Source organism: Tetrao urogallus, assembly GCF_951394365.1.
Source record: "Tetrao urogallus genome assembly, chromosome: 2".
Lineage (NCBI taxonomy): Eukaryota > Metazoa > Chordata > Aves > Galliformes > Phasianidae > Tetrao > Tetrao urogallus.
In genome coordinates, this window is record NC_136814.1 from 31737401 (window position 1) to 31756281 (window position 18881).

Consider the following 18881-nt stretch of genomic DNA (forward strand, 5'->3'; position numbering starts at 1 on the left):
AGATACTATTATCGCTGATAAATGCAAAGTTTTCACAAGGTTCAATGCTTTTTCTAGGGGTAGAATAGATCACAAATAAAAGCCTGTATAAATCTTACATAAAATGTATTCATATATGTTACATAAATAAAATTACATGTGGCTATGTTTGTATATAAACATATATTCCCTAGAAGTATCATTTTCAAAAATTTTTGATCCTCAAAAGCAGTAAACTATGCTAAAAATAGAATGTTTAGCAAACAGGAGTTTTTAAAGTGTACAAACCTGACAAAAAGGTACACTGACATTAATGTTAAATGACAAATCATAATCTTTTTTCTCTTTTTTACCTAGCTGTTCATTTTTACCTGAATTCATACATTTAATTTTTTCTTCATACACATTTTAAGCAATGTCAGAAATTATCAACCTATCCTTTAAAGATGAACAATTAGAAAGCATATGTGCAGTAACACAGCAGCCAATTAACATCACAAATAGAAAAAACAGCATACTAACATCTTCACCAACAGCAGGATATAGAGGTATATGGCACCATATTTTTGCATACTCACTGGTTTTGCACTGACAAATGCGGCAACCATTTTGATCCAGTTTGAAACTATAGATACAGTCTTTCTCAGTCAAAGTGCAGTTCACCAAAAGCTCACACGTGGGTGGACCTATTGTTATGTAAGTTGGTTCTAAATGCAAGAAAAAAAAAACAAACACATTTGAGATCAATTTGATATCTTAAATAGTTCACAACAGGCAGACAATGCAACAGCAAAGAAAATCATTTTTAACAAATTTTGTTTCTGATTCACCAGCATTCATGGTACTTACTTCAAGAAATAGACTTTGTTTTGGAGTGGTATATACTTATTATACACAGTTTGAAGTTACATAAAAATCTTGAACTAGTAAAACAGGAAAAAAATGATACTACATTTTTGTTCACTGAGAAATCAGCATTCCTGCATTAAGTTTAACATTGAATTCAAAAAACTTATTCTACTCATTCTTTTAACAAAAGTATTCTATCCAAACTGTGCAGATTCTTAGGAATTAAAAAGACAAAAGTTTCTCCAGTGCTTAGTTGATTGATACTACCAAGCTGTAAATCAAAGCATGCAGCTCAATAGATCAAATCTTTCTTTGCATGAATAAGATCACTTCTACACAAATTTAAATCAGAAGAGACTTTGAATGCCAAATGGGAATGAAAGGTACAGAGTGTGAAAGATCTCTTGAAGCCACACAACAGGACTATTCATCGAAAGTATCACTTTTTACAGTATAATTTGCAATATGAAGCTGTGCTTTTTGAATTTGAAGATATTATTGTCAGTCATTAGACAATTATTTACAATGTAATACTTGCTTTCGGACACTGTTTAAATATGTTAGATTATGAAATTTGTTTTAGTATATGCAGTAGCAAGACATATTCATGCACTGCAGTACACAAAGTTACTAGAATAAAGTAAACCCCCAAGACATAAGAAAATAGCAAGCAACCTCAATACTCCCATCAAAAAAATAGAATAAAGAAAGGAATGAAAAATCTTATTTTGAAAATGACTTTTTGTTGTATGATAATAAAAATTTTCTCTACCTTTTTTTTTTTTATGGAACTCAGCACTTAAGTAGCAAGGAATTTACTTATGGATATTATTAACACAATACATGACATGAAAGACATGAAACACAAATGGCGTGATTTTTAAGTAAACAACCGTGAGCTTTCATTTCAGTGTTTGACTGAGCTCCGATTTTTCCAAATCTTGAGAAACAAAAATTTTAAAGAATTTAGATTTTAAATAAATTCAAATGGATGAATTGGTCAATTGTGAAAATATGGAGAAATGCTACACAAATCATCATTACAAGAAAACAGCGTTTCATGTAGCATGAACATTTTCACAGACTGAAGATGGCCATATCTTATCATACCTCCTCTCCAAACCAAATCCTTTGAATGGCAAATTTTTCATCCATACTTGGAGGCAAATTGTCCTTACTCTCAGACTGAGAGTGGAAAAATACTCAACATTTATTAAAATAATAGAAGTATATACTGTCAAACAAAATAGCTGCCTACTTCTCTGCCTATTAGCTCTGCACCCACCAGGTAACTACAGCACCCATGCCTTCCAGTCAAGTGAAAATTACCCCATAGCAAGAATGTGCATTTCTGCTTTCATTGTCTTGTACAATTTTCTGCTTTCACAGCTTCCCTCCAGCCCTACTCTTCCCTTCCCAACAGTTTATGCAGTGGTTGAACATTTTTAATCCTTTTTAAATTAGGTCAGCGAAGTACAGAGTTAGGAGCAAAAAGAATGCATGACACGCACAGAAGATTTTAGTCTTCTCTCCCAGAGATCATGGTTCAGATTCCTCACTTTTCTGTGAGTTCTAAAACACTATTCAAGTTCTGTTCTGTGCAATTTTTGTAGAAAAAGTGTCTATATATATTATACATACATAAAACACCAGCTTTGTTTAAATGAAAGCTGGAAATTTGGATAATGGTATCTCTGTGCCTGTAGAATCTTCAAATCTCTTATAAGCTGAATTATTATTATTATTTTTTCCTCCAGATTTTTTCCAGGAGTTTAACAGATTATTAGTTTGCAGGTCAAATGAGAGATTCTATCAATTTCTGTGAAGTATTCATTTCATAGCTCAGAGTTTGTAACCACAGTATGGAAAAGTAATCTTAATGAGCAATTTATTTTAGAACAAATGAATTCCCAAACCAGACCATTTTTAATTGCAATGAACTCCTTGTATTTTTTTCAAATTCATTCAATAAACTGACTAAGTTATGTTCATACCTAATATCTAATGTTTGCAACTTCAACAGATCATTAGTTAAGGGATAAAGACCATGTCAATATAGACCAGTAATATGATATACTCCAGAAACTTCATTAATTCATCCCATTTGTTTAGGACAGATCATTATAAACTATCTTTGCAAATGAACTCATTTTTAGCATCTGGTGCCTATCCTGAAAACCTCCATTCCTACCTTCCTGTATTCTTTAAGTAAAATATCCTCAACAAGCAGGAGACCACAACACAGCAGTTACCTTGAAGCCACATGCAGGTTACTAGCCAGATAGCCCAAATCTGGCACTTCAAATGACAAAACAGTAATACTTATAATCAGTGGTAGTTAAAAACATCACCAATCATATAAATCACTCACACTATCCAAACCATGTGGTAACTTTTCAAAGCTCTCTTTCATGTTTTGATGCTCTTCTGTCTTGGATGCTGACATATCAGTTTTGAAATGTCTCTACCTTGATACACTGAGTAATATAGTATTTCTTAGTAGGGACAAAATTAAAGGGTTACTATTTTAAAGATTGTTGTGAATCCTTTATTTGTTGTGGTTTGTTATGTTACCTCTCACTTTTCTTTCTGCACTCAGCATCCTGAGAATTTCCAAGCAAGCTCACAAATCTATTTTTCCTCCCTTCCGTCCCTAAAGGTAAGTCCTGAGAGATACAGTAATTTTATATGCATGCCTGCTTCTCAATGAGCTGCGAGTGAAGGACAAAAGAAATAATTTCATTCCCTACCCCCACATGTGCAAAAATGCAGCCAGAAAAAAAGTATCAGCCCTTTTCACTTCGCTAGACAAGACTCAACAAATAATGCTAGCTTTCCTGCTGCCAGACTGCTGGCTATTTGAATAGGCAAGCAGTAGTTAGGCTTGAAAAAGCATGTACGGCCACATGATCCCCGTTAGGCTTTCACTGCTGCTCTTGGTAGAAAATGCAGAAGAAAGATCCAGTGTACAAATGAACAGACAATTGGTGGGAAAAACATACGCTACTTCTGTCCATGTATTTTACAGCAGTAAAACTACAATGAAGAAAGAGGAAAGGCAAAAATAAAGAGAAAAGGATTGATAAGAGTCCACTTGAAAAGAATGTTTTTTTTGTTGTTGTTGTTTTTTTTTTTTTTTTTTTTTTACAGAACACAGATATTGCTGGTGTAAAGTGTTTATGAGTAAGGTTAAATGCAGCTTGCTATTAGCGTATCTTGTTTCCATATACTCTCTTGGAGCATAAAATTTTCTATGCTGAATTTCAGTGCACTGGATTACTATTTTGCTTGCTACGAGGTTGATCAAAATGTTGAATTCGTTTTTTATGCCTTTTCACTTTGCTATGAATATTTTTCAGCTAACAACAGGAATTCTACAGCAGTAAATCAAGCAGGGTATGAAATTGGTATATGCATGTCACATCACAAAGAAAATATTCTTGACTTTATGTTTTATAGTAGTAAAGAAAAAAGGCAATATTAAAAAAATAAAAAAATTGTTCCTCAAATTGCTAACATTTAATCACGGCCTAGTTAAGTCTGCTATACAATACCACTGCCTACTCTTCCCTTCCATCTCAGGACGAGACAGAAGTGATGCTGCTCTCGGCTAGAGGCAGATATAAATCACTTTTTGAGATTCAGACCTATCTGAGGCATCAAACAAAGCATAAACACAGATACAACACAGTTCTGTATCTGACATTTTACTTAGAAGTCACTTCAGAAGTCATAAAATCCACAGTGGATATTCCAGCTGCTCGTGGACTGTCAGGCTGACCCACTGAGAAAACTTTACAGTGCGTGATCAAATCCCCGATCTCAGTCATCCTAGCTTGAAGTCAAAGTGCTTTGCAGGAAGACAGTGGTATCCCACCAATAGCGGAACTGGCTTTGTCTTTCTGGACCACCTTAGCAATAATGCCACAAAACTTGAATGTCACAAACAAGGAAATTTGTCAAGGTGGAACAAGACCATACTGCCACCGTCAATTTTCTAACCAATCCTCAAAGCATTCCTTTCTGCTATTTTCTGATTTCTGAGACCTTCCACTTCTACTATGAGTGATATGACACAGCTGTTGTCAGAAAAACCATTTTCTTCTGTTAAAAATGTGAAATATATAGAAGAGGACAGGATAGTCTATCTAAGTTTTGTACTGTGCCTCTGACAGAAGCAACAGCCACTGCCATACACAGATCTTGTTATACATGGATGAGTACTAGGGTAATGCCTGGCTGAAGTATTCAGAAATTGACAGAAACTGATTTACCCATGCTTCAGTGACAGCAAGGGAAAAAGGTTCTAAGGATTAGAATTTTATTATACATACAGTTTGAACATTTAAAATTAATGAAAAAAGAAAGAAAACAAATTCATTGACGATTGCTGAAGCCCTGGAAAATAAAAGCAAAAACGAATCTGAGACCATCTGCAGCAGCCTTCTTGACTTCAGTTTTTCATATGAATGTCAAAAATGAACATTTCGTTGAAGATGTCATTTTTTCTTCCAACTTTGGAGATTGCATTTGCAATCTTTAGTTAGTTATAAAGTGAGATGAAAAAAAAGATAGAAGTACCCCTTAAGGCTGATATCAGTTATACACATTTGCCTATCACACCTTTAAAATGTTTAAAATTTGAACTTTGGGTATTGAGTTCATATCAACAAAAGAAGTGGGATTCCACTTAACTGTATCACAGCAAAGCCACGTGTATTGTAAGAGAGCAGTAAGTGTTCAGTTTTGGTCTGTGTGAAGGACAAGAGAACTTATACCAGTGAGAGCAAAGCAAGCAGTTCCAGGGAAGCAATGCTTCTCTGTTTAGCACTTGTGAGTCCACACCTGGTGTAATGTCCAGCTTTGGCCTCCTTAGTAAGAGAAAGGCTGATGTTCCAGAGAAGTCCAGCATGGGGTCACCATGCTGGTCAGGGGCTGGGGTAGGTGGTGTAAGAGGAGAGGATGAGAGACTGGGGCTTGAGGGCAAGGGGGTGATTCTCCTGCTGTCTGAAACTTTGTAATAGGAGAATAGACAGCCCAGTTCATCTTGGGGGTGGCCAAGGGGATGATGACAAGCAACAAACACACATGTAAATAAGAGAAATTACAATTGATACAAGTTGTTTTGTTCTTCTTTTTAAACTGAGTGGTCAAACTCTGTGATGGAGTGCTAAAGAACTTGTGGGATCTTCATCCTTGAAAATACTCCAAACTTCATTAGAACAAGTCCCAAATAACCTGCTGTAACTGGACCTTCTTTGAGAAGGAGATAGAGCTGGATAATCCCTAGAGGTCCTTTCAACTTGCATGATTCTAAGAACTTCAACTCAGGACATCTCTAGTGAAAGCAGTAATATCCTTGGTGGATCAAGAAAGTGAAATCCACAAATAAATATTTTGATTTCTAATTGTTTCTGTATTCCTTCGCCAACTACAGATTGTCTTCCTTACTCAGTAAAGAAATCTATGCAATGACATAAGAAGTAGCTTTCTATTCAAGAAGCAAAATCTCTTCCAGGCAGTTAAAACACAGAAATTCTCTACATAATGTTATTTGCTGACAGCCACAACCACCTTTAAACAACGCCATCTTATAGTTCATCTTTATGCTAATACCTTATGAACAGCTTCTTCAGCCCATTATTATTAGTATGACATGAAAGTACTTAAAACAAGCTCTTTGCTTTGTTTAATCTGGAACGCAGTATTTAAACTCAAAACAGGCTTTGTTTCACACTTTCAGTAAAACCACATCAGGGAAATTTCTACTCCAGGCTTTAACAAAATTGGCTTTAATTAAGGAAGTAATCATATTTAATTTTTTTTTCTTCTGCATATTGTTTAATGTTCAAGTTGCTATATTTGACATTGTTAAATATGAATTTAATAGCAACAAAACTTTGGCTTCTAATTGACCCTTAGAAATCTGTATATCTTAACACAAAATAATTAGAAATGTAAGAGGCCAGATATTTGACACTACTGAATCAGCCCAGATTTTAATTCCACTTGCAAATGTTGTTCTTTCAAAATAGCAAAAAAACTACTATTACAATAAAAGTATTATTTTTTGACATAGAAGTGTAGAAGTAGAAGACATTAGCATAAATCAAACACCTTCATTAAATTACTTTGCTTGATTCAAGCACAGTGATTATTCCAACTTAACAGATCCAGCGGACTGATTTCCTCTCTTAATCACTTCATCTGCGGCTCCCTGTGCAGTCTGACTCAGTATTACTCTAAGCATATACGCTTGAAAGCTAACAAATCTTACCAACATTTGGTGTAGTTTCCCAAACATGCTAGAGACTTATTTGCATATGCCATAATAATAAACAAGAACAACAGACTATGGGTTGACTACAAGTACACACATATAAAAAAAATCAGAAAAAGAGAAGATGTTTTAAGACTGTGAAGCTGCAAGTAATTTTTTTTTTTTTTTTTTGCCTGGTTACATTTTTATATACACTTTTATCTATATAAAACTAGTATTGGTGGAATTGGCGGAAACCAATCAGCAAACATCAGCAAAAACATTTCAGTCAGTCTGACAGAAATACACTTAATCAAAACTATGAAACTGTAAGCTCTACAGATACGTTATTATAGAGGTTAAAAATTACCTTTCAAAAAGGTCTTCTCTGGATATGAAAAAAAATGCATTTAGTCAATTTCATTGAAAGACTACAAACTACTACACAAGTACCTAGATTACACAGGAATTAAAGAGAAAAAAAACTAAAAAAATCTTTACCAAACAGACAATTTTTACTTTAATAGACAATATAAAATTTCGTCCCTGGAACCCCCCAAAATACTGTTTTGTATCCTATTTGTATTTATTCAATGCTTGTATGCTGACCATTATTATCATGTATAAAACCAAATTTTCAGATGTTAGTGTTGACAGTTACTATATAATACAAATGTATTAGACTATAAAACAAGTAATTTGAGGAATTATTTGGAGATTATTGCTCATGCAACTGGAAGACAAAGCTGCTAGTGATTTTCAAAAAGAAAACATTTGTACTTTCAAAAAGCTTACTTGTAACCAAAATAATTTCAACATACAAGCTCATATCAATAGTAATTCAAATTTCCCTATTATATCTAATGGTCACACAGTACAAAAAGCCACAGACCTGAAAATAATCCTAAATTTAAATGCCATAACTATAGCATGGGAAGTGGGATTGTATACATTAGCATTCAGTGCTAGAACTGCTCAGCATCATCTTTCATATTCCCATTTTACTAATGTGAACCAGTTAATGCTTTTGCTAGAGGCATCTAGATAAAACTGATTAATTTCTTGTGTGTATTATTAAAAAAGTTGGAACATGGAAACAGATTTTCAGAGAACAGCACAAAAGCTTTATGTCTAGTTGTAAGCACTACAATGAATGTACATTGCCCTGAAATAATGCCTGCTAATTATTTCCATGAAAATTGCAACAGATACAAAGAACACAATAAAAGTAGTGGATAGAGCAAATTCTCAGCTAGAAAACACTGCTTTTCAACACAGTCACCACCACTAGCTATGCATTTTTTGCCAATGATTAACAAGAGCTTGCATGCTGCACTCATAAAAGTGCACCAGCAGAGGCAACACACTGTCACCATCATTCCTGCTGAAACCTACTCCTACTGCACCAACCACAGCCTCACTGTGCTCACATCCACGGTTTGGTCTCTGGAAATGTTGATGTCAATGGGTGCCATTTTTTCCACACGGAGGAATTCAGTGATACCCCTTTGCTACATACCCACTTACACATCAGACACCATTTTGTCAGTCTGCCCCTCTACTACTGTCTGTCACATGGCAACAACAGTAACAGAATATTGGTGGGAAGGTTTAATCCACCAACGTTCATTTCTGATGTAGTAGGCCAACAAAGTAACACAGGAGGCATTACTTTCAAATTAACCCTTATACTTTTCTTTTTTTCTTCCACGTTGGATCAAAAGTATTGACCACAAGGAGTCCTTTTTAGTATAAGTGGAAAAAAAATAATTCCCCCAAAACTCCACATGTAAATTCTAACCACTGATATTACCAGTACGTTTAACAATAATTAACTCATAATTAATCATTATTTTATTTAAATATTCATAATTAATAATTATGAAAATTATTATTACTTTTTTTTTTAATTGGGGGGACAACAGTAAGAAATTTTACATAGAAGTCTCATTGTACACAGCTGCAAACTCAAAATATAACTCTCTGAGGTGCATGCATTTAATTCAATGTGATTTTATCTCCAGAGAAGCAACCCACATAAAATAGCAGTACATTTAGATTCAGCAGTGCTGGGTCCTCAGACACTGGGAGAAAGAGTTAGCCAATGTAGTGGACCAGAACAGGATTCTAGAAATCTCAGCATCTCATAGAGCGTGTGAAATTGAAATGTGTTCTAGGGGAGGGAGGGAGGAAAAATGAGTCAAAATCACATTCTACACAACAAAGACCACCAATAGCAGCAATGAAAAGCCTGCCTGTGTTTGGGGAAAGTGAAACAGCTCCCTCTTCTGTAGCATTTTATACCGCAAGCTGCATATTAGGATTAAGATGCTCCGATCCTACCATGCCAATGCCAACAGACTTACAGAAATATAGATTCAATGCATTCAAGCGTTTACTATAAAAGTTAAGAAGTGTGAGTGAGCAGCAGTCTAGCTCTGTACCAAACGTTTTACCCAGTAACTGCCTGTAAACTGGTCCTGCAGGGTGTGCTGCTCAACAGCCTTTCGTTAGAGTCTATATACTTGTTTGAATTCTGTCCGCAGTCCAAAAAAGTTAACTGCAGCCTACTAAGCAGCAGCATGTGTGTTTACTTAAGCTTCCTGTAAAAACATTCATATCATTCCAAGAGTGACTAAATGTTTTCCATCCTCATAGTTAGCATTCCAGGCCTCCCCGCCCCTCCAGTCCATTACATGAAAAATATCAGTCCCAAGTCCTGAACAAGAGAATTTCCTTCCTGGGCTTGAAATCCCTAATGACTTGCAGGATTCTTCCCCCCCCCCCCCCCCAGTGTTTAGCTGTCTGTGTTAACTATCAGTGTTTAACTATTACATAATGTAAAATGTATGCAAAGATTTACGATGCAAATCTATTTTAGTATCACACAGAAGTAACGGAAAATATATTCATTAATATATTCATTAATACTTCCAAACACATGGCTCACTGTGGCAGAAAGACTGTTAATTTCAAATGTTATTTTTAACCTCAAAGTGCTTTGTTTTTTTCAAAAGCAACTATTATAATCCAAGACATTTTATTGTTCCTTTGAAGAAGCCTCCTGTGAAGCAATGCTACGTGTGTGTGAGGGGGTCTTTTCTGCAGTGATGCAACCAAAATACTCACAAACTTTCTACTACAAGATGCTAACTTATAAGCTTTTATCTGGTGCAATCATCTGTCCAGTTTTTAGGTACGGACTCCCTTCTAATAGATGTTAATACTCATGAGCTTTGTTTTTTTGACAACCCAAAGTAAAATGACACTGAGAAATTACCACATCTATTAAAGCAGAATCAATTAAACTTATTCATAAAGAAATGTCCAACTAGATAAGGCCATTCAGTTATCATTGTGAGGTGGTGTTACCAACACACTAAATTAGTGTGTATCTGGGCCAAATGAAAGCTGTAGGCACTGAAAAGAATTAATTAGATGATTCATACGGTTCTTAAAACGCAAGAAATCCTTAGCTGCATTGAGATATATATACATATTCACTAGGATCCCCAGATTATTTATCCTTTCAATAGCCATCTTCTAATGAACTTTATCACTGAAAAGAAGGAAAAGATTATTTTATATCTGTCTAGCATTCCTGACTTTCTTAAATGCAAAGACTTTTATTAGCAGAATGTCTCTCAGGGCACCCTGGGCTGCATGGTTAAACAATCTCTACTGTCTTGTCTTGCCTAAAAAAGCTGTACTAAATCATGATCTGGCAAAAGGAAGCTCAATTCTCTACAGCACTGCATTTGAATCTCTTAATTGACTTTGATGAAAAGACCCACCCAGACCTACAGTGCTGACACTGAACAATAACTTGCACTTCGTGCTCTAAGTAGATGTCTGGGTCCAAATCCTATGCCAGTGAACACTGTTCTCTACTACTGACTTCATCGTGAATGAATCAAATTTCTTTTCATGGGACTATGGTGCCTTTTTTTACTTAATTATGTGTTGGACACACTAAAGGAACTGAACTGAATTACTTCTCAGCTACAGTTTGGAGCCCTTTATTGATGAAAATGTTAATTTCTTTCTGCAAAGATAAAGTGTCAGCCATTATGACAGCGAAGTAATGCACTCCTTATTCATGAAAGTCCTCTGAGGGGACTTTGTCTAACACTTAATTTCTCATTCATAGCTTATGCTGGAAACCTTCCACCTGTACCTGAGAGCTTTCACGCAGAATGACTCACTGGGTAACAGCCAACTACTGTACATCAACTGACTTGGCTGCAAGTTTTCCCTATCTGTAGCCTGAGCCAGTGGGAGAAACAAGGGAATGTAGGAAGCCTTCAACGTTCTTAGGAGACATTTTTGGTATTGATGCCAAATTCTCAGCACTCGTGTTTATTCTCTTCTTTTCAAAGAACCAAGCATTTTCCTAATACTCTACTCAATATTTACTTCCTGTGAACACAACTATTACTCCTATTTGCAGATGGCTGTCTGCAGATGGCCTGAGGAAGGCATGGTTATTTATGTCAGTGTAGCTTGTTTGGTGTTACTCACATGCTATTACACATTGACATTAATAGCTAGTTGAAGCTCCAGTAGTATCCAATTTTTTAAAAACTTGATTAAAAATGGAATTGCTGCTTAAACATTTAGGAACTAAAACAAATGTTAATCCAAAAGAGAAGCAAACAGCTTCAGGCAAAGCAGAACTAACAAAAGCCTGATTCCCTATGAATCCACTTCCTACAATAGGACAGGCACCCAAACCAGCTTCCATGAAGAACCTCAGGAGTAACAAAGTATGAGTTCATCCCAAAACTTTGCACTCTGTCCCTTCTAACTACCTGTCTGTTTTCATTAAATATGTAGGAATGTGTTATCTTCGAGATTTCTGTGCACTGTAAGTGACCATTGGCTCTAAAACTGTGAGGAAAGCACAGAGGGCTAGTGTGATTACCTAAACCTTGGCTCTTTATGAAGACAGTCTAGAAAACAAAGAAAGAAAAAACAGACTAAGTAGATAATAGATTAAACAAACAAAAGCAAATCCCTAAGCACCAATATCATTACAGCAGCTACAGAAGTTCTAGAGGAACATCCATCAGAAGCTTAAAACTAATTCTTTGTGTTCGATCCACAGAACTTGCCTTTCCCAGCTCTGATCGGTGAAAGAAGGTGGCTGCCTCGAAAACCAGTGTAGACTAAAGAGCTCAAGGATAGGGGCTTGCTGATGAAGGAAGAAATGACACAGAAAACATCTGGGCTTTGTCTGGAACTATCTCTTTTCTGCAAGGGGAAAAAGCAACCATTTCCAGAGGGAGAACAAAGCTGTTCAAAGTATTTTAGCAAGGCATTGGGCTTCATCTTTAAAAGCAATCTTACACCAGCTTTGCAGCTTCTTATCATCTAGTATGAGTGTTTGATATTGCCCTGTCTTGTTCTCCATGCTGCACTCTCTCTCTATCTTCATGCTGTATCAGCGGCCCTTGCTTTTTCTCTCACTCCTGCTCAGACACTCTTACCTCGAAGTAGCCACCCTCTGTCCCATCCCAGGCTTCTATCTATGCACATCTTGCACAAGTACAGTCCATGTACATTGCTATACTGGAAAACCGGCAAGAAGTGAAGGGTGGGGATAGCGTAACCAGAGGTCTTTCCAAATGCCTTTGATCACTTCTATGCTTACTGTAAGAAGAAAACAACTGTATATTGTTAAGTAACTATTGTTAAGTAACTATTATCACCTGCATAAACACTGAAAACTGCATATCAGCTATTATAACTACTTTCAGTTATGTATGCAATTTCCTGAGAGCATCTCCTCTCACTGAGGCTGAAAATACAAACAATGCGGTTCCCTAAATGAAGCAAAATGACAATCTCAGTCAAAACATTCCACAGGAGGAATTTTGTTTTACTCAACAACTATCTACCTTTCTCTAATACGCATCTTCCCTTTTGCAACTCGAATTATTTATTTTCAGAAGATATTGCAGAATATGTTGCTTGCCTTTACTTTGCACCAACCTTTCAGGCACTTGAAGGTTGCTATCTTCTCATTCCAGTCATAATTTCCTTTAAAGTAAACCAACCCAATTTATTCAATCTGTCCTACTATGATGTGCTTTTCAGAACACAAACTATGCTCAGAACTCCTGTTCAGACTCTTGTCAGTTTGTCCACATGGTTTTTGGAGGAATGTATAAGAAAGGACTGAGGACTTAGTATGTCAGCTAGGGACTTACCCATAGCAAAGAGATAAGACTTGGCATCTTGCAAACTGTACTTGTAACCTTAATATCAGTACGGCACTTGCCTTCTCAAAGCTCTGCTAATCTATCTTGAATTTCTGTTCATTCATCACCAGACTTCTCCTGGAAATTGACAATTACCCTGAGTCAGGACTATTGAAGAACCTCCTCCAAACATAGTCCAGTAGATTTTCTCTTGTTGAATTCAGCCAACATTTTTCCAGTTTCTGCTTTAAAGCAAACAAATTCATTCTCTGCTCTCCAAGATACTGGTGGCCCTTTCCAGTTGTGTTGTCTGGAAATTAATTCAGTTTCCACTGAGTTTGCAGGTATGCTAGTGAAAACATCAAACAGAACTGAATGTGGATGCTAGCAGATGCTAACTACAGTGCAACTCAAGGAAGGTTGTCCATGGCTTTGAAGACTAAAGCAATGTAGAGCCTGTGATATTGCAGTGCTACACCTCTCCCCTCCATATGCCTGTCCCATACTCCTGCTCTCCCTCTTGGCAGCTCCAGTGAAAACGATCCGGATCCCTTCACTTGACCAACTCCTCCTGCACCCACAGGACAATGAGAATCTGGGAGGGCCCGGAGGCAGCTAAATTATTACCCTCTCTGCAAGTCCAGTAACAACTCCTCACACGCATTCAGAAAGTTACACATTTCAAGCTGTTTGGAATTCCACGTCCAAACGACATTCAAATTCCCAGGTCAGTTCCACGTGGCCTCCTGCCATCTGAACTGTCCACATGCTCAGCCCACTTTTTTCCAGTCCCTCAGGAGCCTCATGTTCTTCTCAGCACACAGAGACTGTTGCTGCCACTGCTGCCATTACCAGTGACGGCTTCCCACCATTTTTCTGACACCACATGTATCACTTGCATCACACTGACATTTTGTCTCCTCCCACTGGAGAAGAAACCACCACATACAGAAAATACTTAGATAAATCTACTTGTCTATGCTACGCTTCCTAGCTCACTCACATACACATTAAGTGTGATAGCACATACTCTGTGATACCCATCATGAGAGAATCACTGGGGATTAAAACTTGCTAACTTTCTTCATCATTTAGTGTGAAAGTAGTTATTTTCATCACTTCACGGGCAGACTTTATACATTATCAGACACCTTCTTCATATCCTGTGATGTGAATTTTGACATGAAAAAGAATCAACAAGAAAAGTCTCTGCCCCACAGATTTCTCCTAAGCAGCAACTACTCAGTGAACTTGGACAGATACTGCAACCCAAGAAGGGTGACAAACTGTTATCCAAAATTCACTTCAAAATTTATTTCACTCCATCAGAGATGGAAAAGGAAAAATAAGCAGCAGCTCACTGAGCATGTTCCCCTGCAATAATCTATTTTCTGTGAATACAGTTCTGAAGACAGGTCTAGAATTATGATTTAGAAACTGAGTGATCTGATATTTTTCATGGTGAGCAACTACTACCAAAAATGCAACTGCAAAATATACAGATTCTTTCAAATATATTCATTTTGTAAACGTTCATATTTTCACTGCACAGGTTGGGTAGGTGTTTGCATATCACAGAATCATAGAATGGTGTGGGTTGGAAGGGACCTTTAAAATCATCCAGTTCCAACCCTCCCTGCTACAGGCAGGGACACCTAAGACCAGGTTGCTCAAAGCCCCGTCCAGCCTGGTCTTGAATGCCTCCAGAGAGGGGTCATCCACAACCTCACAATGCAATCTATTCCATGTAGCTAAGGTAAAATCTTAGTTTATTTTTCAAACTGTGCACATTTCCACAAAACGTAATTACATTTTCAACTCTAAAAATCAAGATCCATCTCCTACCTAATAATCATCCCATATAAGCTTTACTGAAAAAATGTTTCTTTCATACTATATTATGTCCATTCTCAAGTTATATTGTACAAAGATTTTGAATTGTAACTAAATGATAGCAATGAATAAGAAATTAGGAACAATTCAATTATCAGTAATAGCTGTAGATGAACATTTTGATCCTCTAATTCCTCCTATACTTATTAATAAGCTTTAATAAAAGCCAGGAGTGAAATTCGTTAATAACGCTAATCTTAAACGATTATTATATTAGACCAAAAGAGTACTGAATATGGCCACATACATTTGCAGTTAAACCATGCTGTAATTTAGAATTTAAAAATTATCTATTTTTATTCCCAACTAATTAATTCCCCAACTAATTTGTTAAATGCTGTGACAGCTACTTCAATCCTCCAAAGTTATAAAGTAAATTAGGAATTACCATGTCAGAAGTAGCCACGATAGTATGAAGTATAACAAAAGAAATGCAGATCTCACCTTCACATACTGGGCAGCACTCTCCTGGTACTTTGACAGGATTCAAACAGCTCTGCCCACAGGCTGTAGCAACACAGTGAGGATCTCCATTGATACACTGGCAGAAAGTACAGTCATCCTCTCTCCAGCGGTCTCCATGAGCTTGGATCTGACCATTGGCGTAACAGCCAGCAGGATTATTTACAGGGTAAACTGGGTCTGAAATAAGAGAAATTGCAACAGAACAAGAAATATTACATTACTTCTTATGCCTAAATATCATGTACGAATAGCTTCAATGTCATGATTCTGTATTATTTAAAAAGTTACGTGAAGACACTACCAAACAGAAAGAATCATGCTGTGACATACAGAGATACAATAATATATGCAACAACATAAGATATTTCAATATTGAAATTTACTGTTGAAAATGCTAAGTTAGCTTATACTGAACATTCATAAACTCAGTGCCCTATTTTAAAAGATTTCCACTAAAATTTTGTATTTAACAAGCAGATCGAGAAAAGGAAAATGTACCTACAGATGGCTGGATTATATTATTTATGATGTTTAGTTTTTGGATTTTACGATTTCTTTTCCAAAACAAAATGTATCATAGATTTACTGATCTTTTTCTTTTCTTTTCTTTTCTTTTCTTTTCTTTTCTTTTCTTTTCTTTTCTTTTCTTTTCTTTTCTTTTCTTTTCTTTTTTTTTTTTTTTTTGAACTTCACAGATTCTATAGGAAAACTGTAAACATTTCAACAAAACTAATCATATATAAGTGAGAAATTTGAGTTGGGAGACTTGAGATTCCCAATGTATTTTGCTAATTGAGATGTCACTGCTAAGTTTACTTTTAACCACACAGACCAGGAATGCACCACAGGCCTTTTTCTATGCTGTGGCCATACCCTGACCCGCAGTAGGGCAAGATCCAAGTGTACAGCGCCAGCCCTCATCTTCCTCCCCCAGAATCCTGTTTGTATTCTGGCAGACGATGTGTCAAATATTTTCCAGTATAAGCAAGAGGGTCAATGTGAAATTTCCCACAGGATTTTTTTTAGGAGGACTGCAGGCCTAACAAGCAGATGAGCAGGCTGTCAACAGGGTAAGGGAGGAACAGAAAAACACTGAAGCCAGATTACTGCCCAGGTTCTTTGCTATAATTGTAAACACTGCTCAGCTGAACAGAGAGCAATAAGTGGAAAAAGCAGGCTGCAAAGCCATAGATACAATCAGAGACACACTGCTGCTGTTTTGGAGCATAGTGATGGCTAAATTATTAGCTAAATGAGTAATTTCTGCTGCAGAAATTAGGAACGGCTTTTATATAATATTTGGGAAGAAGGCACCCAAAAGGTACAGCACACATGACCATGTCTAAGATCATATCAAGAAACATAAAAGAAAAACCAAATTAAGAAGGAGTTGACAAACTTTAGAACAACAACATGGAACACTTCTTCACTCATTTTCAATGAAAGGACAAAATAAAAAAAGCAGCAGACTAAAAAAGGATTGAAAAGGTACTGTACCTTCACATACTGGGCAGCACTCTCCCTCTGGGACATAATACCTGTCACAGTGTAGCTCACCACACTGGGCAGAGAAGCAAATAGACACACCACCTTGACACCGACAGAAGCGACAAGCATCCATTCGAAACATGTCTCCATCATAATATTCCATGCTGTTAAATATGCAAGTTGGTTTCACTTCTGAAAGAAGAAGAAAAAAACGAGTCAGGATTTTTACAGACATTATTAAATGGTAAAGAGTTAAACTCATTTTTCTACTGACAAAACCAGATAGAAGGAAACCACTAACTTTTCCTTCATTAAAAAAAAAATCTATGTTTTCTTTTAACTACACAGTATATGTTATTCTCTGTTTAAACAATGGAAGAAATGCTATCCAGATTTATTTCTAGAGCAGCTAGTTATTAACAATTAGAATTCTAATTTATTAAAAAGTAAAATACTGAAGGAAAGTCATTTTCTTTATTGGTTGTAAATCTTTTTCATTCTGGATGAGCTAGAAGCTATTTCAAATTTCAGCAAATGAAGCAATACCTTTTTTTTTTTTTAATATATATTTTAAAAATTGAGTTTCTGATGTTTTTTAAGAGCAATCTCTTTCCACAGGATTCTGATACACAGGTGGCTAAATTGCCTTAGAGCTGTCCAGTACATAATGAGCTTTCTGTTGTTGTTTTCTTCTTGTTGTTGTTAGTTCATGAGAAAAATATATATGTATTCCAGGACTGCATGATATGAATTCCAAACACCTCCTAGTTCAATCAAACTGGAGCCCTGCTAGTCATCTCACTGCTGTACTCCTCACATAAAATAATCACCATTGTAATGACCATTATCTGGTCATTTGGTGTTCTTAAAAAACAGCAAGTCTGTTTTGACTATTTCTTGTACAGCAGAACCTTAACTTATGATTCAATCCAAACTGATGGGGAAACTGAAAGCCTCTAAAAATTCCTAAATATTTGGGATATGACTTGAAGGACATGTTCAGTTCAGCCAGCTACAGATGCACACACTGTGCTGTACAGCTGAATCACAGAAGAGTTTTGACTCTGTAGAACAAATACAATTATAACATACCACATTCTATACCACATTAGTCATTAGGAAGTCATGACTTCACAGTTTTATCATTATATTACTCACTGAAGCTTCCTTTCTCTTTTCCATTATGGAATAACTTAAAATTCTAGATCTTTTCTGAAACTTGCCTGAGGCACTTGAGAACAGAGACTTGAAGTGTCCACTAAGCAGATGTTATTTGTTCAGTAGTTATGAATCTATCATTTTCAAAACCAAAACATCTGAGTTAAAGGAAGCAACTTGTTTCAGACACGAAGTCAAAATTAAAAAGCAGGCAATTGCATACATTGTTTTTCCACAGACTACACGGAAGACTGCTCACTCACATGCATAAAACAGACACATGAAGGTGATAATTATAACTGCTTTGAGGTTAGGTTTTCTATTGCTGTTCTTAGTACTCAATCTCACATGGGAGATGAAAATATTTAAATAAAAATCCAGGATTTACTGAATCTTCTTAATTTTGGAGTCTGAAGACTTTTCATATAGGTTATTCTTGACATTAATGTAGGGTTTCTTCAAAATTCTGAAGTATCTCAGTGACCTTAGTAGTTCCCTGCACTCACACTTATGCTGAGCTCCAGTCTCAAGTCATTTAATATGACTAAAATGTTAGAGTTGAAACTTGGAATTATCCTGAGCAGTCT

At 36.2% G+C, this 18881-nt stretch overlaps 1 protein-coding gene across 1 annotated transcript in view; it reads right to left on the minus strand.

The window, feature by feature from the left end:
- The window catches only part of CRIM1 (cysteine rich transmembrane BMP regulator 1), a gene marked incomplete at its 3' end in the record, with an annotated part of 162389 nt that overhangs the window by 29820 nt on the left and 113688 nt on the right, over nucleotides 1-18881 (minus strand). Inside the window, exons 6-8 of the mRNA XM_079532835.1 lie at nucleotides 17146-17328; nucleotides 15628-15825; nucleotides 558-686 (exon numbers count right to left, since the gene is read on the minus strand). Coding sequence (XP_079388961.1) covers nucleotides 558-686; nucleotides 15628-15825; nucleotides 17146-17328 — 510 coding nt within the window. The remainder of the gene's footprint in view (nucleotides 1-557; nucleotides 687-15627; nucleotides 15826-17145; nucleotides 17329-18881) is intronic.